Source organism: Fusarium mangiferae (assembly GCF_900044065.1).
Source record: "Fusarium mangiferae strain MRC7560 genome assembly, contig: FMAN_scaffold020, whole genome shotgun sequence".
NCBI classification, from domain to species: domain Eukaryota; kingdom Fungi; phylum Ascomycota; class Sordariomycetes; order Hypocreales; family Nectriaceae; genus Fusarium; species Fusarium mangiferae.
The window spans coordinates 141,116-163,056 of NW_024573940.1; the positions used below are offsets into that span (position 1 = coordinate 141,116).

At 48.0% G+C, this 21,941-nt stretch overlaps 9 protein-coding genes across 9 annotated transcripts; 3 read left to right on the top strand and 6 right to left on the bottom strand.

Annotated features, from left to right (window-relative positions):
• Window positions 1-169: 169 nt before the first annotated feature.
• Window positions 170-1,874, bottom strand: FMAN_14385 (uncharacterized protein; the record flags this gene model as incomplete). Its single annotated transcript, XM_041825072.1, has 2 exons — window positions 170-1,286; window positions 1,345-1,874. 2 exons carry the CDS (start codon window positions 1,872-1,874, stop codon window positions 170-172), a joined length of 1,647 nt encoding a protein of 548 aa, XP_041690489.1.
• A 633-nt stretch (window positions 1,875-2,507) lies between these two features.
• On the top strand, window positions 2,508-5,284 carry FMAN_14386 (uncharacterized protein; the record flags this gene model as incomplete). The annotated part of the gene is made up of 3 exons (XM_041825073.1): window positions 2,508-2,656; window positions 2,734-3,115; window positions 3,164-5,284. 3 exons carry the CDS (start codon window positions 2,508-2,510, stop codon window positions 5,282-5,284), a joined length of 2,652 nt encoding a protein of 883 aa, XP_041690490.1.
• Window positions 5,285-5,466: 182 nt separating this feature from the next.
• On the bottom strand, window positions 5,467-6,612 carry FMAN_14387 (uncharacterized protein; the record flags this gene model as incomplete). Its single annotated transcript, XM_041825074.1, has 1 exon — window positions 5,467-6,612. The coding sequence occupies one exon, from the start codon at window positions 6,610-6,612 to the stop codon at window positions 5,467-5,469; it is 1,146 nt and encodes a 381-aa protein (XP_041690491.1).
• A 512-nt stretch (window positions 6,613-7,124) lies between these two features.
• On the top strand, window positions 7,125-8,578 carry FMAN_14388 (uncharacterized protein; the record flags this gene model as incomplete). Its single annotated transcript, XM_041825075.1, has 2 exons — window positions 7,125-7,400; window positions 7,469-8,578. 2 exons carry the CDS (start codon window positions 7,125-7,127, stop codon window positions 8,576-8,578), a joined length of 1,386 nt encoding a protein of 461 aa, XP_041690492.1.
• A 475-nt stretch (window positions 8,579-9,053) lies between these two features.
• FMAN_14389 (uncharacterized protein) lies at window positions 9,054-10,843 on the bottom strand (the record flags this gene model as incomplete). The annotated part of the gene is made up of 2 exons (XM_041825076.1): window positions 9,054-10,497; window positions 10,551-10,843. The coding sequence occupies 2 exons, from the start codon at window positions 10,841-10,843 to the stop codon at window positions 9,054-9,056; spliced, it is 1,737 nt and encodes a 578-aa protein (XP_041690493.1).
• A 153-nt stretch (window positions 10,844-10,996) lies between these two features.
• FMAN_14390 (uncharacterized protein) lies at window positions 10,997-13,735 on the bottom strand (the record flags this gene model as incomplete). Its single annotated transcript, XM_041825077.1, has 5 exons — window positions 10,997-11,642; window positions 11,699-11,961; window positions 12,024-12,455; window positions 12,512-12,874; window positions 13,025-13,735. 5 exons carry the CDS (start codon window positions 13,733-13,735, stop codon window positions 10,997-10,999), a joined length of 2,415 nt encoding a protein of 804 aa, XP_041690494.1.
• A 356-nt stretch (window positions 13,736-14,091) lies between these two features.
• On the top strand, window positions 14,092-16,056 carry FMAN_14391 (uncharacterized protein; the record flags this gene model as incomplete). Its single annotated transcript, XM_041825079.1, has 5 exons — window positions 14,092-14,430; window positions 14,480-15,109; window positions 15,165-15,262; window positions 15,316-15,839; window positions 15,899-16,056. The coding sequence occupies 5 exons, from the start codon at window positions 14,092-14,094 to the stop codon at window positions 16,054-16,056; spliced, it is 1,749 nt and encodes a 582-aa protein (XP_041690495.1).
• A 352-nt stretch (window positions 16,057-16,408) lies between these two features.
• On the bottom strand, window positions 16,409-18,019 carry FMAN_14392 (uncharacterized protein; the record flags this gene model as incomplete). The annotated part of the gene is made up of 1 exon (XM_041825080.1): window positions 16,409-18,019. One exon carries the CDS (start codon window positions 18,017-18,019, stop codon window positions 16,409-16,411), a length of 1,611 nt encoding a protein of 536 aa, XP_041690496.1.
• Window positions 18,020-18,352: 333 nt separating this feature from the next.
• On the bottom strand, window positions 18,353-19,974 carry FMAN_14393 (related to cytosine deaminase and related metal-dependent hydrolases; the record flags this gene model as incomplete). Its single annotated transcript, XM_041825081.1, has 3 exons — window positions 18,353-19,149; window positions 19,206-19,655; window positions 19,707-19,974. 3 exons carry the CDS (start codon window positions 19,972-19,974, stop codon window positions 18,353-18,355), a joined length of 1,515 nt encoding a protein of 504 aa, XP_041690497.1.
• Window positions 19,975-21,941: the final 1,967 nt, after the last annotated feature.

Genomic DNA, 21,941 nt, shown 5'->3' on the forward strand with positions numbered 1-21,941 from the left:
TTAATTAATTTGACTTAAGGCTTTAGTTATTAATATAGATATAGATATTCCTTAAAAATTAGCTTTTTATATTTGTGTTTAAAAAATAAATTAATATTCTTTTTTTAAGATAGTTATTCATTAGAAGTTTAGTAATTGAAGTCTTCACTTCTAAATAACTCCCTAAACCTCAAGCTTTAACATCCGGACTATCTTCAATCTCCAAACGATTAATAACATGATTGCGGAACTTCCTAGTTGGCAACTTGGCTTCAAACATCAGGTCGAGTTCGTTGTATGTTCTAAGCCTTGTCTCAGGCATACGAAAGAAAGCCCATACTGCAGTGAGGAAAGCAAACCCAAACCAGAAGAATCCTGCTTTCCCCTTCCAATTCCATGCAGCGGGATTCATCATATAAGGCTGAATTGTGTTGGCGACACAAATGACGAGGTAGTACGCATTCCTTGCCAAAACAACAGTCTTTGATCGGAGCCGCGTTGAAGATACTTCGGCGGGTATTACCCAACCGACAGGACCAAGCGAAAGATGAAACGTTCCTAGCCATACCAGACAGAGGGCTGCCTGCACCCATTTGGCGCTAGGACTCTTGGAAAAGGTGAGCATGCCGATGATGAAAAGCCACAAGGCTTCCAGTGACATGCCCGTGATATAGAGTCTGCGGCGGCCCACGCGATTCAGAAGAAACCAGACAACCCCACTGCAGACAAAACCTATGGCAGTGGCGCCTAGGTTTAGTGCATAGGCATTATCCGGGTTCAAACCGGCCTGCTGGAAGAAGTATGTAGCCGAATAGGCGAACTGAGCGCCACATGTGACTTGACCTATGAAGACAACACAAGCGACCTCAGTCCGGCGAAGGTCAGTTCCGCGGAAGCAGTCTAGATAGGATGTCCCGGCGGAGATGTCCTCTTCGAGCTTGTTCGTATGTATCATGAGGGCAACGAGTGCTGGCGCGTGCGACTGTTCTTGTTTTGACATTAGTCTTTTCTGCACGACCTGTTCGGCTTCCGAGTATCTGCCTTTTCTGATCAGATGCCATGGAGACTCGGGCATGAAGACTGCTGCAACTGCAAGAGCAGGCATCCACATCCACTGGAGTCCAAAGGGAATTCGCCACGCCCATTCATCGGTACGATCGATAAAGCTTTTGAGCACACCAGCACTGATAAATTGACCAATTGTCCAACACATGTTCACGTAGGCAGTCAGGAAAGGTCGGATTTTCAGTGGGCAGATCTCAGATGCATAAGCTGGACCGATGGTGGCTATCATGCCCCAAGGAATGCTGGGAGTAACAAAAGTCAGCTTTTTGAGCAGTATGCTGGTAATGCTTCTTCACTTACCCGCACAGGACTTGGCCAACCGCTTGCTTCTCGATTGAGAAGCCAAAAAAGGAGATGCAAATAAAGCATGTCATCAACAGAATCGCCAAGCTGAACGCAGGCTTGTAACCGTATCGGTGGACGATCCAGCCATTCAAGAAAGCACCGACAAAAGCGCCGCCCTGAGGTCCACTGCCCATAGCGCTTTGCCAGCGTGCTTCAATTTGATAATTGTCCGAGCCGCTGATTCGTGTTCCAAATTGCTTAGCATAGGTAGGATAAGCATATAAGTTACCAACCAATGCCGTTGCATAACCTTCCATGATGATGGCCATCGAGATTACCAGCGACCAAAAAATAGCCTTGGGATATCCTCGAAGGGCTTCCAAGACTGTCAGAGAGTGCTCATGTTCACTGCCTGCTTGGGCTAGAGTCGCGTTTCCAGAGTACAAGTGGTCTGTGTGCTCATCGGCTGGGTCTTTGGAACACTGAACAGCGCTGTCAACATGCTGCGACTTGGCAGCGTCATGACTACCCGACTTTGCCAACATAATGAGAGAAAATTGTTAATAGGAATTGAGTTAAGAAGCTTGTGATGTGGTGGTAATGAGAAGATTTGTTCGTGTCATGGCCGAGAGAAGCAACAGTACTTGTAGACCTGGATATGAATTGCGTCTCGTGATACGGCTGAGGCCGAACAGCCTGGCCAGCTAACAGTCCAGCGGGTCAACAATCCAGTGGGTCAAAAGTCCGGCGGGTCAACAGCCCAGCCCAGCGGGCTAACTTGAAGACCAGGCTACTGCCCTGGTCTAGCGTGGCGCCCCCTCGTATTTCAGGTGTCTTCTACAGGCGCTAACCTCGAAACATCACTTCAGCCTGAATCTCGAGACCGATTGTGATTGCCAATCTTGAAATGGCAACTATTACTGTAGTTCACGGTTATCTTACCCCGGATTAACACAGGCACAAACACCAGACGAATCCCGAAAGAATTTCCTTGCGGGGGTGGCGTCTGGGTCATATGCCTCTTGTTCCCAGTCATGCCCCAAGCTAACACGCCAGTGACGTTGGTGTCAACTGCGGGGTTGACGAGCCACCGGAGTATAACTTGGAGCTTCTCAATGTAAACTCCAATCCGGTGACTATCACGTATGCTCAAGCGCTCTCGGCTGCCCCAAATCGCCATGACAGGGCCGCAACAAGATGGACGTGTGTCTTGTCTGGTGTGCGGCCGTTCCTATGCTCGCATGAGCCATCTTCGCCGACACATGCAAAACCACTCGGCGATCAATGGACACGTCTGCGATACGTGCCAACGAAGCTTTACACGCATGTATGTCACTATCGTACATGCGACAGGTCGCAGGTCAAAGGAACCCCACTGAGTGACTCATCCTGACATGATTCTAGAGATTCATTGCGTCGCCACGTCAGGATATGTCCCGAAGCACGACACATGTTTACAGCCGTTGACCCTCCCAGGGCTTCATCCCGCGCCTGCTTGAACTGCGCAAGGGCTCGTCAAAGGTGCTCCCACGCCGCGCGGTGCGCCCGCTGCCAGGATAAGGGCCTTGAATGCGTTTACCCGCCTGGGGCTGGCTCGATGGACTGGGCTTATAGCGTTTTAACGGAAGCTCGAGGTCGCCCCCCAGATCGAGATTCATCGCCTGCCCCATTGGCCATCGCAACAAGCTCAGTGACTTCTGGCCCGTCTGAGGGTTACCAAGATGTTGAAATGCTTGACCCGATAGCTTGTGGCCGCCTTGTAATTGAAGGGGAGCTTCCCGATGCAGTGAGTAGAAGCAATGCTGGTTAGACACATTTTGCTGATGGTCGCCAGCCGTTCATCCCCCCCGTATCTTCAATAGCGCAAGGAAATTGGCCTAATTCGCCAATTGCCTTTCAGCCGCCGTACTGCGGTACCAAAAGCCTTTCAAGGGACCAAACACTTGAGCGTCGGAGGGGCTCAAGTCAGTCCACAACAAGTCAGGCCTCATCACCGGCAGCCTCAGTTGCCACCAAACAGTCTTCAACATCAAATACCGACACAAAGTCAGCCAGAGGCTACTCTGCGGGAAGTGGAGCAAGAGATACCCTTTTCAAGGAGCTTCCTCGCCTGTATAGACTATCCTTGCCAAAGAGTCCAAAGATCGGTCATACGCCCGTTCCCGCAAGAGTCGCATTTCCACTCCTGCTTAATGATGAGGACAACCCAGGCCGTCTGCAAGTTTCAGGCGTGACGTATGACAACCTATGCCACCTGTTCCGACGCCTCTGTCTATCAGAAACCTTTCTATTCGCTAAATACTCTTCCTCAACATTTATACAGCAGAATCTCCTGGATCGCTGCGTATCTGAATATTTCGAACACTTCCATGCATTTTTCCCGCTCATCCATGAGATTTCATTCCTGAAAGGGCAAGACAGCACACTGACTCTCGCGGTTGCGGCTATTGGATCCTTTTTCTTGGACTGCGAAGAGTCAACAGAGCTGTCGGCGGCGTTCCTAGAGTTTCTACGAAGAACACTTATTGTCCGCGTCGAGGCGCTAAGAAGCAATTTTGACAAACCAAGCTGTCTCCATTTTGTGCAAGCAAGTCTGTTGAGTATCGTGGGTATGTATCATCACCACAAAGACTCCATGCAGTCCGAAGCGGTAAAGGGGATACGTTCTCTTGCAGAATTCTGTCGAGAAAGAGAGCTGTGTATGCATGACGACCCGGGCGGATCAGGACTTGACCATTTGGAGAACTGGGCCACCTGGATAGAAAAGGAAGAACTACGTCGTACCGTCTACTGTTTCTGGCTATTTGGGGAAATGCTTGACACGCAGCAACAGACCGTTATTGGCCTAGATCTGGTAGAAATACAGCTGGAGCTACCATCTTCAGATCAGCTCTTCATGACGACATCCGTGGAGGAGTGGTCCCAGTTGGTTAAGGGAACTCGACCCAACCCTACGCTTCTAGAATGTCTGAAGAATCTGACATCTGATCGTCACCTATTCTCTGGACTGACTCAGCTTGGTCATACGCTTTTGGTCTACGGGCTGTTTTACCAGAGTCGTCAGATGAAAGAGCATCTCCAGCATCTCGCGCGCTCATGCAACCATGGATCTACGGAAGCTCTTGAAATCGCTCCAGAGAAGCACTTCAGCTTTCATGACTTATTAGATTTGTCTTCATGGGTGTCGTGGCGCAACCAAATGTGTGATTGCTTAGATGTTCTCCATCGCCACGCCAACGGAGTCACTGGCCATGCGGGAGGATTCGAGGAACCTCTCGTTCTACATCTGCATTTAGCACGTGTTATACTGCTATCACCTTGTAGCGAGATTCAGTCAGTAGCCCGCTTCTTATCTTGTGGAAAGCCTGAGCAACATCGCCAATACGGTAAGGACAATATGACAGACGTCCAATATACCAAATTGCTCACAGCTCTCCGTGTATGGCTTAGCCATGACAAGTACAAGATGAGGTTGGCTGTCATTCATGCTGCCGGTATCTTTTGGCACATCCGGCGCTATTCTGTGCAGAGCTTTCACGAACCTGCTGCTCTGTTCTTGGCCGCACTCACAATATGGTCTTTCTGCCTACGAACCAAGTTTCTGTGTCTTCTACCCACAGATCCACATCTACAACCAGAGGGATCACACCTCATGCCACATATCAGCCCCGGCGATGATGCCGAAAGCGTCGAACACGAGGCATCGTCTGATATATCGAGAGTATATATAGATCGTGTCCTGGACGACGAACTCGTCCAGACATTGGTACTGGGGAGGGGACCTGTAGAGATGTACATGAGCCGTATTGGAGATCTGAATATGCCGGAAGCCCCAGTGAAGGTACTCAACGAAGCCGCGAGATTGATGGAGCTGCGATGCTCGATTTGGCCAATTTCGAAATTTTATTATGAGCGGCTGTTAATTCTGGCAGATCCTTTACGTCAATTGCCCTAGATGTATGGGGCTCCTTGAAATGAGGGTCAATTTCTTTCTATATAAACTTGCTGAAAGTACACGCTGGCCACCATATACAGTTAAACTCCGTACATCGCACTCCATGACCGCGCACTTCGTTGTGTCACCACCACCCAAACTTAACCCTGATTTGACTTGTACAGGCCCGCACTCTCATGCTGCTAAGTGAACTTGGCCACTTTTACAGCCTTACCATCTTCCATGGCCGACTGATGTGCTGCAATACCCGGTGCTGTCCATTGGGCACCAACAATGGCGTCGATGACTGGCTTGCGCCCCTGGAGGATACTGGTCACAAATTCGTGTACGAGGTGAGGATGAGATCCCCCATGGCCACTTCCTTGCACAAATGAAAGATGGTTTCCGTCCTCAAAGACCGCCGACTGGGTGAAGCGACCAAGCTCAGGAGGAAGTAAATCGGCCCGGTCTGCCGGCTCAACTGCTTCATGCTCAATATCCCGGTTACGACGATTAATGGAAGGAGGCAAACAGAAGATGAGGGGCTTCTCTTCCTCGATCTGCTGCCACTCAAAGCCTAGTTTGTCCCCGTATATTGCAAAGGACTCGCTATATGGGCGTACAGTATTGAACAATGCCCGGGTGACCTCGACTGCAACTGGGCTATCATCCAGCCGAAAGATAGCAGTTTCGACGGGGAAGGCATTACTGTACTGTGCCTGATGAGATAGCGGGAGTTGGCCAGACCCAAAACAGTGGACTTTATCGACCTGCTTGCCCAGGAGGCATAGAATTGGAGAGATAGCGTGAGTCATGTAGTGATGAGGAGGCAGTCCCTTCCAGTAGCTGGGCCAGTTTTCCATGTCTTGCATATGGCCACCACGGGCGAAGGAGATGGAACCGAAGTCACCGCGCTGGTAACGATCTCGAACCATGAGGAATTCTCGCGTGTAGACGGCAGTCTCCATCATCATGTAGGTCTTTCCCGACTCTTTCTGGGCTGCAATTATAGCCTCCAAATCTTCGATTGAGGTCGCCATTGGTACCGTACAAGCGCAGTGCTTGCCTGATCGCAGGACTTGGATAGTTTGCTTCGCGTGCTGTGGGATCGGCGTGACGAGGTGTACGGCATCGATATGTTGCTCAGCCAAAACATCGTCAAGGCTTGTGTAGACCTCCGCTATCTTGAAGTTCTCCGAAGCATTTTCCAGTACAATGGGGTCTGTGTCGCATAGAGCTACCGACGCAACTCTTGGATGGGCTTGATAAATTGGAACAAACTCGGCACCAAAGCCTATACCAACTACCGCTACACGCAGTGCAGGGGTGACGTCTTTAGGAACAGCCATGGCGAAGAAAGGAAAACGACTTAAGAATAGGAAGATTGGGGTCGAATTGACAGTCAGTATGGCAAGCTACTGAGAGGATTTCAAGGCCATTTAAAACGACATTTTGCTCAAGCTAGCCGGCTCAATAGTAGCACGATAAACTTGAGCGCGCGAATGGAATCCGCCGGACTACTGACCCGCCGGACTACTGACCCGCCAGACTACTGACCCATCGGACTACTGACCCGCCGGAATACTGACCCGTCGGTCTGCCGGTTTGCAGAACACCGGAGCGGTACTGAAACCAGGCCTGACCCACGGGGAACCCCGCAAAGCTTGTTCGTTCCAGACATTGCCTCGAATTGACTTGAGCTTCTTCAAACATCTCCGGCATGTTTGACCTTACACCAGGAAAGCAGAGACATTCTCAAGAGACTATATAAGGCAGTGTAAGAACTCGAACATGTTTTCGATCATCAACTCACAATTGTCTTCTTACAAGTATACAACCCTTCAGCTAAAAGCAAAACATTATGAAAAACGCACTTGTCTCAGGAGCTAGTCTCTTCGTTGCCGCCGTCCATGGCGCGGTCGTGGATAAACGCGCAAGCTCAGGTACTGCCACTGTCAATCTTGCAGTACCACAAGGCACCCCGAGCCATCTCGCGTCAGGCTTTATCTACGGTATTCCTGATACCCCGAATCAGATCCCGGACCAGTTCTACACAGACATGGGATTCAGGTACACTAGAGCGGGAGGGGCTCAGATTCCTGCCAGAGGTTGGGCATTTGGAAAAGATGAATTCGAGGTAAGTCAACTACATATCTGAGTTGGACAAAATTTGGACAAGTGTGGCGAACTGACAATGCGCTCAAGCAACGCTTCGACTCATCCTTGAGTAACTACAAGACGGCTCGCAAGTATGGAGCACGTGTCCAGCTGTTGTTGGCTGATCTATGGGGGGCCGATGCTACCATCCGCCTCGCCATGCCCGGGGCCAATGGCGACTGGTCCTCGTTCGATGAGTTTTTGGACACCGTGCTTGCACGGATTGACGAGAATGATATGATTGAAGGACTCGACTTGGAGATCTGGAACGAGCCTGACGGACCTGGTTTCTGGCAGTCATCTCAGGCTCAGTATCTTGAGATGTGGGGACGTGCGTTCCCAAAGATCCGCGCTGCCTTTCCTGATATGCCTATAGTCGGTCCCTCAAGCGCCGGTCAGCCGTCTACTTCCAATCGCTGGGCTAAACGGTTCTATCAGTTCATCAAGACAAATGGGAGTGTACCTGATTATTACACTTGGCACGAGGAGACAAGTGGCGATGAGGTCACCAGAGATGTTCGAAATCTTGAGAATCTCATCGCTGATGTAGGGCTACCTCGAAAGCCCTTCATGATCAACGAGTATGCAGTCCGGAGCGAGCAAAACCCAGCTACAGCGGCGTGGTATATTTCCCGTCTCGAACGACATAATGTCATCGGCCTACGAGGGCACTGGGCCTCGGGATACTCTCTTCATGACTACTTCGCAAACCTACTGAGCAAACCTGGTGCAACTGATAAATGTCGATCGAACTCTTGTGCCACATCTACTGGCTACTGGGGAAACGGAGAGTACAATGTTTACAAGTACTACAACCTCAACATGACCGGCAGTCGAGTACAAACATCGGGCTCTTCGGACACGTTGTTTGACGTTTATGCAACCTCGAACGGCAAGTCACGTTCAGCCAAGATATTGTGTGGGACACGACATCATGCCTCTACCTGGAGTGTTCAAATCATGAATCTGGATAAGGCTGGCTACCCGAAGAATGGAAAGGTTAAGATACAGAAATACCAGTTTGGCTTCGGGAACGGAAAGTTTGATCGTGTATCTGTAGTAGATCTTGGGCTCCAGGAGTATACCTCGAAAAATAACCAGCTGACTTTTGATGTGACTACTAATAATATAGCAGCTTATGCTTTTGAGCTTATTTAGCTTTTTAAATACTATATTATATATATATTTATATATACATATAAGCTTTATACTATTGATAATTGAGAAGAAATCAAATACTTTTTATTTTATTATAAATATTAAGTACATTATATTATAAAATTGCAAGGGTTTTTTATTTAACGTAATAATGCTTAACTTCCAGGTTTCGGTTTCGTCATTATATGTGGTCGCGAGATCGCTGAACGCAGATCGGGTTTGGTCGAAACGACCAATGATCGAAAGCCATTAAATAGTCGAGATCGAGACCCCATTATTGAGCAAGCATGCAACTTATTTATAATTAAGGCTCAAACAACTTTCGGGGCAGCCCTCTTGGCATAAACTGACCAACAGATTCCAGGTATCTCAAAACAGATCAGGGCTGAAATATGTGACAGGTAGCAAGTAGAACTCTTCAAAGTGAGTAATTTGGTACATACATTACACTCCAAAATCTTCAGAATCTACCCTCCTACGGGCGATATGCACACCTCATAGGCGGAATCCTAATGTTGCGTCCACGAGGATTATCATCATAGATATATTCCTCTCGAGCGATTACATTGCCCTCCGTGTCTTTTGTGAGGAACTTGGCCTGTCTTCTGTAAGTGACTGTGCCGTCCTTCTCGGAAATGACTTCCAACTCGTGATTTATCGTAAAAGCGAAATAGCGTTTCTCCTCCGGCGGTACAACCGCACTTTCAAGCCCAACGGCATCATCATCAAGTGATACATCATGTTCCAGCTTAATAAGACGTCTTCCAACTCTATACAGAGTCCCCACGTCAAACAGACCCTCTTTGGCTGGTCCAAGTTGCGCCAACCAGGATAATGCCGCATGCCGAATTTTCAGGTGTCGACATTTGAGGACGATGAAGAACAGCATTGGTAACCAACTCATTTCGAAGCTGAAGCTTGATCGTGGTATGCGTTGGTGACCTGGCCCTGTTGAAAGTAGAAACGCTTCTTCTGCCAAGTTTACAGCATCGCGAAAGATATCGAGATGCTGATCCCACCACATTTCTGTATGAGATTTTTGCTTCTGGATGTAGATTTTGGCCATTTTGTGCTTGAATCGCATTCCACATATGGCAAATCTATCCGCTGTTGCAGATGGGGGAAGTGCACGCTCTAGATGATCCATCTTCGAAGCCCAGTCATCTAGCAATGAAGCCACCGCAATCCTGTCATCATTGCCATCGTACAGGCACCCCATTATCCGAATCAGCAGATCGTCAATCACTGTCTGCGCTTCTCGAGCATCACTGAACTCTGAAGGCATTGGCGTCTCAAATCCAATGAGCTGCGGCAGACGCTTCGGGGGTTCGCCACCGCCAAAGAAGAATGGCGTTATACTCAGACGTCTGAATATGGGGACGAGATACTGACACATCCATTCCGGACGCGAAGAGTCGTTAAGGATCATGATGCCATGACGGCAATGCTGCAGAGCAGCATCAAAGTCTCCCTGTAGATACTCGATGCAAATAAAGAGCACGCAGAGAACTAGTATCATTTGCTCATCACTAGCTGACTTGACATGCTTTATAGCCGCGTTGTAGTGATCAACAGCAAATGTGCTGCCACAGACCTGCCGCGTGATACGGGAGCCTCTGGCGAATTCTTCATAGAGCGAGCTGATTGACAGAACAGCGTGGCGCATGGTGGGCTCGAAGTGGCTGAACTGCATGACAAGATGCGTCCAGAAGTAAGAGTCGGTAGGACCGGATAGGACCGGTCCAACCATCTCTGTAAAGAACTGGAACGCTCTGCCTTCTCTCGGATCGCGGGCGGATAGTTGGTTTGGGCGGTAGCACGTCAGGCTAGCTGTGCCTTGGTAACCGCCGCAGACGCGGCGCGACGATACACAGCGCTTACATGAGGGCTTAGCTTCGTCGCATTTGATCTTACGGGCCCTTTTGAGTACTTAGTTAGCACCGAGTTCATCCGGGAGTCAAGTTAAAATAACGTACTTGCAGGTTCGGCAGCCCGTCTTGACGTGATGGCGAGCGCTTGGTAGAGGCATGTGTGGGGCTGTACCGAAGGTAAGATTGTGTGTAACTGATGGCAAGTATCGAGTCGAGCGGGCAGCTTGTTGGCTTTGACGAGAAGATAATTTGCCGAGGCATTGAGCCTGTTCGTTTCGGTGACACAGAACGCGTGGATCGGCATCCTGCAATGACGATCACGCAGTGGGGCTGTTCCGAGCTTTCTGACCAATAATAGTGTGGACTGCGTATCCGTCTGCGGATGGTTAGACATGGCGAGATGAAGTTGTCAGGAAGCATTACAATGGAGTCATTAATAAATATGCGATTTAAAATAAAATTATAATTACTTAAAGAAAAGATTTGTGGCCAATTTTAAAGCTGCCTAATGAACGAGACCTGGCATGACCCTTCCACACTTTGTTCTTTAGTCGGAAGATCCAGAACTTTCGGAAGAATCTGAGTCCGAGTCAGAATCGTAGTCAGTCAGTGCAGCACGGAAGGTTGCCTCCCAATCCCAGTAACACCAGTCCACAGTTCGCCCTTCTTCTTTTTCCATGTTGTCTTCCGTGAACGTTGACGTAATGTCCTCCAACTCACTCAAAACATGGCTCATATCGGGTCGGTCAGAACCTCTGTACGACAGGCAGCGTGATATGATGCTACGGATTGCTCGCGGAACAATATGCCCGTCTTGAAGCTCCTTCTTCTCAGTTTCTCCATGATTGAGTTCAGCGATGTCTTCTGATGCACTAGCTCTGATGTAGCTTGGTACTTCGACTGAACTAACAAGGGATCTGCAGTTCAGAAGTTTGCATGCCACAATGCCGAAAGTAAAGACTTCAGCTGCAAAGGCGTCTATGTTGGGTAGGCCCAGTAATTGTTCAGGTGCTCGAAAGTCAATGGCACCATAGCTAGCAAAAGCAGTCTCACTGCTGATCATACTTGTTAGTTGTTGGGTCAGTTGTTTTCCTTCACCGAGGTCACTAATGAGGTAACTGAACTCGTGAGGAATTTCAACGTCGTTTGGGTAGAATTTATCCATAACAAGGATATTTTCTAAGTGCAAATCCCTGTTTACAAATATTAGCTAGTGGATCTTGTAAAGTTTCTCATGTTGGTAGCATACCTGTGAACGACTCCATGTTGATGAATGAATGCTAGGCCAGTTGCGACACAAACGAAGCAATCTGCTAGTGCTCTCCAAGAGTCATAGAATCTAAGGGGCGATAAATGCCATAGCAGGAATGGCTCAACGTGGCCACGAGTGGCACGCTCAAATACAAAGAGCAGCCTAGGTTTCTCGTCTACCAGAAGGCTCATTTGGGTGATCCCAAAAAACTTGACACAGCACATTGGCTGTGAGCCAAGGGCTGCGTACGTTGAATCCAACTAAGATCAGCTAGTCAGCAATGTTTTCGCACAAACAGCGACTGGTTACCGTGAAAACAGACCTCTTTCATAAACTTCTGTAACGAAAAAGAAACCTGGCGGTCATTTGGCGTGATCTCTTTCAAAACAACCTCAATTTGGCAAGGCCTTGCCGTAGAAAGAACCCCCCCTGGACGTTGCCAAGCCGATGCATAGACTCTACCATTGCGTCCTGACCCGACAGGACGGTTCCAATCAACTGGGGATAGTTGCTCTGCAGGAATGACTCTTAAAGAGTTTTCGAACAGTGGTTTGTATCCAGGCTCTAGTCCAAGTAGTTCTTTGACATAGGCTCGATCCAGCGTTTCCGAGGCATGAGATTCGATCATGTTCCTAAGATGAGCTATAGCAGTGTCATGATCAAATCTAGCTGCTCTACCTCTGAATCGTAAGCCGGGTACTGTCTCTAGAACGAAAACTTCACCGGTGGGGCTTCTTGTTATTGCACAGTCATTCTAGGGAAAATGTCAGCATCAATACGAATAACAGGCTAGTCAAGCCTTTGGCTTACCCAGGTCGACCAATAGCTATCTAGCTCTGAGATAAGCTTGCTGTCTTCGAGTTGAGTCAGCGAGAATACTATTTTGCCGCCAACACTGTGGCCAGGAAGATTCCAACCAGTCCTCAATGTGTATGCAAAAGTCTCATCCTCAACATTTAGGTGATGGTTACAAGCGAATCCATCACGAGGTGGCTTCCAAGTCACCCATCCCACAATGACTTGTTCATTGATTGGATACCTGTCAGGTCCCAAAAGGACGTCCTCTAGAGTTGTCTTGGGTGTGTGATTCAAATCTTCCCATGGTATATAGCTCAGATACATTCTCGGATCAGGGTATGGCCTGTTCGCAGGAGCAAGAGAAAGAATAGCGCCCTACATAACGATCAGATATTTAACACTCAAGCGTAATAGATAAGGTACTAATTACTATATCTTTGTTCGCCTGGGCTTCCTTCTCAGTGGGATTCGAGATACGCGCCTATGGGAATTAGCCTTGTTCTACAGAAAAAAACGAAGACGTGCAATGAGCTCTTCATCTGAGAGTATGTCTGCAGGCTTCTTAGCTTTCTTGATTGTTCGATGGAAGAAAGCATCTTGGGCTTGAAATGTATCGTCATGGCCGGTCTTCTGGTTAGGACTAACAGTATAGTGTTCAAGAAAGACATCGTGGTTGGTGACACTATCACTAATCATAGTAGCACTGAGAGGTGACAGACTATGAAGGAAGTATATGCGGATCAAAGAGAAGATGTCAAACTTTCCGCAATGAGGATCAAGTTCATCGGGAGTATCCCACGGCCGGCCGAATTTGTCAACGATACTGTCCACAGTCCTCCAATATCCTTGATCATTCGGATCAGGGACTGCTCTGATCGATAAAGACGGCTTCTCAGCCAAGTCGTCGACAAATGTGAGGTTCGCGTTTCGAATTTGCACCATACGAGCACGATGCTTTGCGAAGTGGCCGTCATTCTCAAGCCCAAAGAAACATGCTTCATATGCCCGAGAACGGCTACCGCCAGCCTCAAAACGTAAAACATCCTTTTCGGTATCAAGGTAATATCTCAAGAGGTCTTGCAAGTGCTGACTCCATTTCCAGATCTCAAAAGACCTCAAGTCACTGCTCTGGTTCATGGTCCCTTTATCCACATATGCCTGGACTTCCATGACTAAACTCTTTTCGAAGTCCATCAAGGGGACGATATACGGGGTAGTATCAATATAGGACGACATTGTAAGATGTAGTTTGACAAATGTGAATTGATGGATTATAGATTTGGGCGAAGATGGTGGGTTTGGTGGAAATCGCGAGTTTTCCGACTGTCATCTGTGCACAGCTCAGTTATAGAAGGCGGCCAACATATAAGGTAATGTGACGCTGAGGTAGTGGCGTCCAATGGTAGTGAAACGCGTGGCATGGCTTGAAAGACATGATGAAGCCATTCTGACTGGATGGCCTCAGAGCCTGATTCTTAAGAACTGATAAGCACAGTTCCCAGAGCCTGATTTCCGGGAATCAACTCCTCAAGCAAATCCCCACGTACGTATCGCTACTAACTTCGGGGATTTGAATTACCTCGAAAGCTACAATGGCCGATCTAGCTCTCGCTACTTACAACGGAGCCACTGATATTTTTGACAGGCTGGAGCGGATTATTGGCCGAGCGAGGGAACTAGACAATCAATGCAAAGAAATTGGCGACATCGTTTGTCTGTTGAGGGATATACTGCAAAAGAGGTCAACGTCCAGAATTGACAGCAAGGTATTCCCAAAGCTCTGTGATATACTCGATAGTGCCGAAAACTGCGTTATCAACAGCCAGAAGTCCCAGACAAACAAAGCTTTAGAAGTCTTCTGGCGCGACAGTTTACCCAGAGTTGAAAAAAGCCTTTTGGTCTGGACTACTTATTTGACGGCTGAGAACACAGTCTGTTCATCTCGTCCCTGGTACTTATGACTGGCTAACATGGGAAAAGCTTGACTCGAAAGAAGATGTTCTCAAGTTGCTGGACGAAAGTCGGCTGCAACTTGATCGAACGGACCAGTATCATGCTGAGATTCTGGATAAGCTCAGCATCCTTGAGGACATCAAGAAGAATCAAGAAGGTATAGGTGCGACCGATGATGCAGCTGTGGACTTCGAATTTGGCGACGCGCGTCTCCAGATCACCACTGAAACACCAGAAGAGATCGCTGGGACACTCCGACTCTCAGACTCTCATTCAGTGTCCATCGTTTGTACTAAAGTCAAGGAGAGCCTGATGCGCATTGGAGAAAAGGGCCCAAGGCATGTAGCCATTTACAGCAAGCTATCAGCACGTTGTCTGGTGCATCCATTCTACGGTATCGCCAGGTATAATGGAATGCGTTGGCTGGTGTTCCAAAACCTTCGAGGCTCTCCATCTCTAGCTAGTGCTCTCTCAGATGAGGGGTGTCTACAGGAGGTCATGGATAGAGTTAAGGTAGCCGCTGACGTTGCAGCAACGATGACTTACTTGCACTCAGTTGAGATCCTTCTCAAAAGCCTGACAGATCAAACGGTTCTGTTGGTAACTGAGAACTCGCAGTTGGTACCGTACTTAACGGAGATCGATCGAGCCAGAATGGTAGCTACCCATATCTTATTTTTTTATGATAATCACTGATTTAATTGATTGGCAGATGAATGAGATAACTGGCGGAGAAAAGTACGATGCTCGATATGAAGCTCCAGAAAAGCAACAAATTCGGCAGCATACGATACAAACAGACATCTGGAGGTATGATCCAGCTTCGCTTCCCTTTAACGACTAACCTTTTTAACTGTATTCAGTCTTGGAATCCTAATATGGCAATGTATCTCCCGGAAGCCGCCTTTCAGCATGAACGAAAAGGTTCTCCAAGGCGATCAAGTCACCCAGATTAGGAAATCAATTGAGGACGGCAATTTTGAGTGGGATTCTGATCACACCGACTCAGTCTATGCTGAGGTTGCACGTCTTGTACGAAGATGCTGCAACAAGAATCCTAGAAAGCGGCCATCAGCAATGGCTGTTAAGGATAAGCTCATCGAAATCATGCAGACACCTCTGATCCCACAACAGCTTCAAAACATGCCAAGTGAGGAGATAGATGAGCAGGTTATGCAACTACTCGATGATGTGATCAAGGGGAACAAGCTACCTACTGAATGCCAGCTATCCACCCTCCAAATTGAAAATCTCAAGAAACGTGCGGGTAAATTCGATGGTAAAGCTGCTTATCTTTTTGGAAGCGCGATCTGGGAAGGCATAGCAGATCCAGGAAGCGATTTTCAGCATAAGTTAATTCTGCGTACTCCTGATCATGACCTAGATGGTAAGACTTTGTATTCGCGGATGACTTTTCTTTTATTTCATGCTGACGCTGCCTTCCAGAACTTCGATGCCGTGTCGCGATCGAGTTTCTCGAGCTCGCTATCCAAAAGGACGAGAAACTTGCGTTTAAGCCCCTTCGTGAAGCATATAAAAAGCTGGGAGAAATATGCAAGAGTCAAATTAAGTTGCTAAAGACTACAAAGCTCGGACGTATTTGAGGTCGCTATAATACAAATTGAGAAGGCCTGCGCTATCGATCATCTGACCAGTCAGATCGGAATTCGGCATACCACTAGATTCCCAACAGGTTCAAGCAAGCCAACCTATCGCTGATAGCAGACGAAATCAGCAGAATCCGACAACATGACTATGCTGTGCCTATCAGGCTGTCGGCACTAAGCATATTTTCAAGCTTCAATATGTCAACCTACACCTTCGTTACTCCTCAACAAGTTGCAGATCTTAGCTTTGCTACCGCGGACCATGAGCCACCTCACTCCTCTCTGACATCTTTATTACGGACAATAGCATTCAATGGTTAGGGTTAGAATTAGACTATTCCTCCACCTCTTAGTTCTTCTCCGGCTCGTCCACCTTCTTCCATCCAGACTCCAAACCCTCCCCTCTCACATAACAATCCTCCTCATCAACCTCCTCCACGGCCATATCATGAAGAATATCCTTTATATCCCGCACACGCTCATCAATACCCCTAATAACCTTCAAATTCGGCAATTTTTCATTTCTTTTAGCCAGAAGCTCATCAATATGCTCGTCAACATCGGGATTTTCACCCCGTGCATACCTATAGAGGCACAGATACTCCAGAGAAGGCGGTAGCATGTCTACCAGTCGGAAAGGCGCGGGTTTCATAAGTCGGTAGGGCGGTTCCTCTATTCGAAAGGGTGGTTGCCATCCATCGTATTCCCCGAGGAGTGGCATGATGCCTATGCTCAGATGCGTCAGGTGAGGAAAGTCGTGTAATGACCCGATAGTCGCTGTGTACTCTCTGCCACTATCCATATTGTGCCCAGTACCGATCTCTCTATCCAAAGCGAGCCTATCACGTCCATATAGATCAAGCTGGTCCTGTATCTCCCAATCAAATCTGTCATCATCTTCTCCCTCGCAGTTCCTGTCAACATCCCCATCCAGCACGTCTGCTCCAGTGCCTACATCAACGTCAATGTCCAACACTCTCAACGAGTCTCTATGCGCAGAGAGTGCCCTTGCAATATGAAACGGTTCGCTATGAGTATCTGCCCCATCATTAGTCATCAAACCACCAATCGACAGCTTGAACTCCTCAAGCGCCTTGGGAATCGAGATCATGACGTCGAGTATGCCAGATGAAATATCGCAATGGGTGATTTCCAATCTCTTCATGTTTCCTGTCCCCGGAACGAAGAACGTGCGGTCCGCCTGGTAATCCGACAGGCCGTCCATAGCGACTGACTCAAGAGCTGGGAGACGATGTATCAACTGCATGAATTCGAGAATATTAAACGCGCTGTAAAATCTCTCGTCCATCTGAGCGCCAGCGAAGAAACGGACATTTTTCAGCTTCTGAAGCGGGGGACTCTTCATCTGTGCATAGTTTGTTTTGAGCATGTAGTCCAGAACAGGCTGTTGGAGGTATTCGGCGAGATATAGCGTGGAGATATTCTCGCAGAGCGAAAAGAGAAGGATTATCATGGCAATTGAAAACTCGCTTTCTTTCTGAAGTTTAAATCCATACTCGCGACACTTCCAACTAAGGATCTTATCGACCTGATCAGCCGTTGCGTCGCCCAAGCCTAGGTGGCGAGCGTATCTTCGTAGTCTTATTTCCGGGTGATCGGCAAGTTCTTCATATCCCATCGAAGTCGGCAGTTCGTCGTATTCCGGTAACTTTGACGTGGAGGCATAGATCCAGGGTGTTGCATCGATGACGACCTCTTTGACGGCTTTTGCGCGGGATGGGTCTTGGATGTAGGATTGCAATAGGCAGTAGAGGCTCTTGGTGTCTTCCTCTGAGCTAATTTGTACGCGTGAATAGTTGGGGGGAGTATAAATAGATCTGAACGCGAAGACGCGCCTTGGAATGGCATGATGAGGGAATTGAAGAAATCGATGACTGAGAAGCGGTCGGAAATTTAACCATCTTGAGCGGGCGCATTTGGGTATCCTATGCTTAAGCATTTTTGCTTTTAAGGCGATGAGATCAGCTGTTAATATTCACAGTCAAGAGATGGTGAGCAGGACAAATAAGCTGGTGGTGTTGTTGGTATCGATTATCTTGATAAGAAGAGTATGGCTCTAACTCCTCCTTCAGGAGTAAGAAAACATTAATCGTCACGGTTTAGTATTAAAATAAAATTAGTAAATAGTACCCTAAACTTATACTGAGTTACTTAAGTTTTAGTATCATTTAGGATTAAGGTTCGAAGTTTCCGCTTAGATTATCATTAAAGCCAGAGTTGGGATCTGTCTCTTCATTAATACTACACGGTTGAGTTCTAGACAGAAGATCCATCAGTCAACCAATATGTCCTTCAAGCCTCCCATCATTCCAATAAGTTTCTCCTTAGCCAGTTCTTTGTTGACCTTATTAATTCTGCCCTCAATCTCATTTCGACTCCTCGACAACTGCTTTGCAACTTCTTTCCACGATTTTCCGTCCTTTGCGTCAACTGCCTCGAGCTTGAGATCGAAACCAGCCTCTCGACCCTCCACCAAGTGCACGTTCTGCAGACTTCCATCATGCTTGCGAACCTTTCCACCGACTATCACAGTCTCAACCTCCCTGACACCTGCATGGCGGACGATAGCAGTTAATGGGTCGTGATCAGCTGCACAGCTGATTGAAGGAGAAGTCGTGTCGAAGATGACCAAGTCCGCCAACTTGCCCACTGCAATAGATCCAATGTCTTTATCCATGTTGATCGCACGAGCGGCTTTGATAGTAGCCAAATTGAACGCCTTTTGAACCGTAGCCCGCATCTTCTTAGGATAGTGCCCTTGTGCAAATGTTGTCACGTTCTGCATTCCTCGATCACTTGCTAGTGCCATCTGCATTTGATGCATCATGCTGACTGGTCCGCAGGAGTGACAATCAGCTCCGAGGCATGTCAATGGGAGATCTTCCCGAAAAGCTACTGGGTCTGCGCCCGATGCCATGAAGATCTCGGCATCGGGTGTTGAGACGATGTAAGTTCCGGCTTCATTGAGTAGAGACGCTTGCTCTGGTGTTGTGCCGTTGCCATGAGTAAGGAGGATTTCAGGGCCGAGAAGACCACAGGCGTGCAATTGCTCCGGCACTTGAGATTGTCCTGTGTATATATGTCAGCTTCATGTACTCAGAAGAGAAAATTCAGGCGATGCGGACCTTTTGAAACTGGCCAGTGTCTGTAGTGGCTTGTAATAAGCTTCACTCCAGCCTCTTTGACACGATTAAGCGTCTCAGAAATTACATTCTCAGGCAAGAAGTAACTGTCGAAGAAGAACCCCAACTGCACTCTCTTGTCATCTCCAAACGGCGCTCTTGCAGCAAGACTATCCATCTGAGGCAGCAGCCAATCAGGTTGAGGAGAACGATCGAGCTCGAATGAAGACTCTGTCCACTCAGCAGCGCGTAGTGGCATGACACCATGGCAAAATATGGACCTTATACCAGATGCTAGGGTCGCACTCAAAGCTGCTGGGCCGTGTTCAGGGCCAGATGCCCCGTGCGCATTGTCTACGACGCAGGTCGTCCCAGCGTCAAGTGCTTCAAGACAGCCAGCCAGCTGACCCCAAAATATATCTTCTGGCGTAAAGTTGAAGCTTTGCAGATTGGCTAGTACTTCATCAGCGTTTTGCCCATGTCTTCCCCCGAAAGGGTACTGACCTTCAAGCATGTAGTCCAACATTGTAGAGTCGCCAAGTCTCCCTTTCAACTGACTCTGCCAAACATGATGATGAGCATTGATGAACCCAGGAGCGATAATTCTTCCATCGCAGTCAATCTTGGATGCATTTTGAGGTTCGATACCATGTCCGATCTCAATGATGCGATCACCTTCAATCAAGATGTCGGTGTTTTTAAGTGCGATGACATTGTCTTGCGCATCATGCTGCAACACGGTACCGTTTTGAAGAAGAAGCCTAGAAGCCATGGTAATATCCATGCATTTGATCAATGCCAAGAACAATTGTCAATGTGGGTGTCATGCGCGCTGACTATTAATACTCGCGGTTAAGAGTTCGGTCATCGGTGTATTCAGTGGATATAGCTCGGCATTAAGGTAATCTCAGGTGAAGCTCGGTGAATTCTGTTATCAGATAAGACAAAAGATCGGCTCTATAGTTCGGTGATATCGGTGGGTGACGTACGTCTTACCCTGCACGAAGAGCAAAAACATAAAATCGGAGGCACTTTGCACCGCTTGCAACGTCAATTGCAAGTCAACCCGGAGGAATCAGTCACAAGCTTATTTACGTATCATAGATGATTGAATTTGCCTACAGATGATGTGATTGTTGTGCAGCGTGCATGCATAACATTTCAATTCTCAATACATTCAATTTGTTATCACGAGAGCTTGCACCAAAGTCATAGCTTCAATCAGAAAGTACAACAACGTGATTAAGCAACGGACACGCCATACTTCTCTTTAATATCTGCTTTATAAAATAATTAACTCTACTATTCTGTGTAACATGCTGTCGTTGTTACCATTCAGCTGAGAACCGCATCGAAGCCACAATTCGTGAAAGGATTAATAATTATCCATGCGCCACTTAGTTTCTGTTGTGGCGGCCATAGCGACGCCACTTTCATTGGCCCAAGCTCCATCTCTAAACGTGGCACCCAATGAATTACCAGCATTTCAATACCGGAGCGACACCTGCGTCTCTGTCCAATCGGGCAATGCCGTTGCATGCAGCAGCACGTTTCCAGCTCGTTGATCAGATCTGGATCATGATCTATCTCGCAAGTGGTGAGCTCACTCTCCTCTCTCCCGCCCCACGGATCAAACCGTATCGAGCCATCGTCAAAACGGCATGGCTCACTCCCAATTTCGCAACCCTCACGTGTCGGCCAAGCCCGGCATCAAATCAAACCGGCACTTGATTCTATTCACTAGACAGAAACAGGTTAATCAACTGACCTCGACTCAAGACTAGAAGCATTCGAAGCTTTTTCGAAGCCCATCTAAACGAAAAATGGATTAGGTCGTATTTTGCGTCAATGGTCAGCAGACCAGCACCAGTCACTACGGAGTCTTTACTCCAAATTCTGCTTGTCAGCTCGCCAAGACCTCATGGGCCGAAATGATGAGACATTCCAGGGTGAGAGTGCCCCCTCCTTCTTAACCCCCAGCTTCTCAACTTCCCTTAGGCCGGCGTTCCCCAGTCTCCCCCTTCTACCCAATTCAGCTCATGCGGGATATTTTAATTCAACGCGTGTTTCTTTTCAATGAATGACAGCTTCGCGTTGGGGGAGCTTGGACCTTGGGTGAGACTAATGCGCATCGAACGGGCCGGTTACAAAGCGATCTTGTGGCGTTCGAGTCAGTCTAGCTCTCGATAATTTCGTATGATGCCTAACAGCCGAGAAACCTAAAACAAGAGATCCAGGGAGATAACCCTGCTGGATGGCATGCAGTCACGTCAAAAAACAACTCAATTGAGTGACCCAACAACCCTCATCAAACTTACCGTTGCATTGGGAGACGAATCATCTCATTTTGACTTGTCCAACATAACCTTGCTTGACCAATGACACCGTGAACCACGACACACATTTGCAGAAACACCAAGGCCAAAGGAGACAAGCATCATCAGCCTTGTTCTGCTAAATCAGGTTGATAACGCCGATGCCGGTCGATAGCGCGGTCTTGGTACGAAATTAAAGGCCCGAATACTGCAGAGCCTTGCTAACCCGAGTGAGTGCATTTGGAGAGCTTTCCCACGCGCTGCTCTGCTCTCCCACGCATCCAGACCTATCATCACAGGCCGGGAGATCGACTGCTTGGCAGTCACTAAGCTTATTCAAGAGAGGTCTCACGACGGGCGTATTGTCGGTCCGATCCCCACCATCTCTCCACAACGGCTCCAACGCTCTAAACCCGTAAGCGTT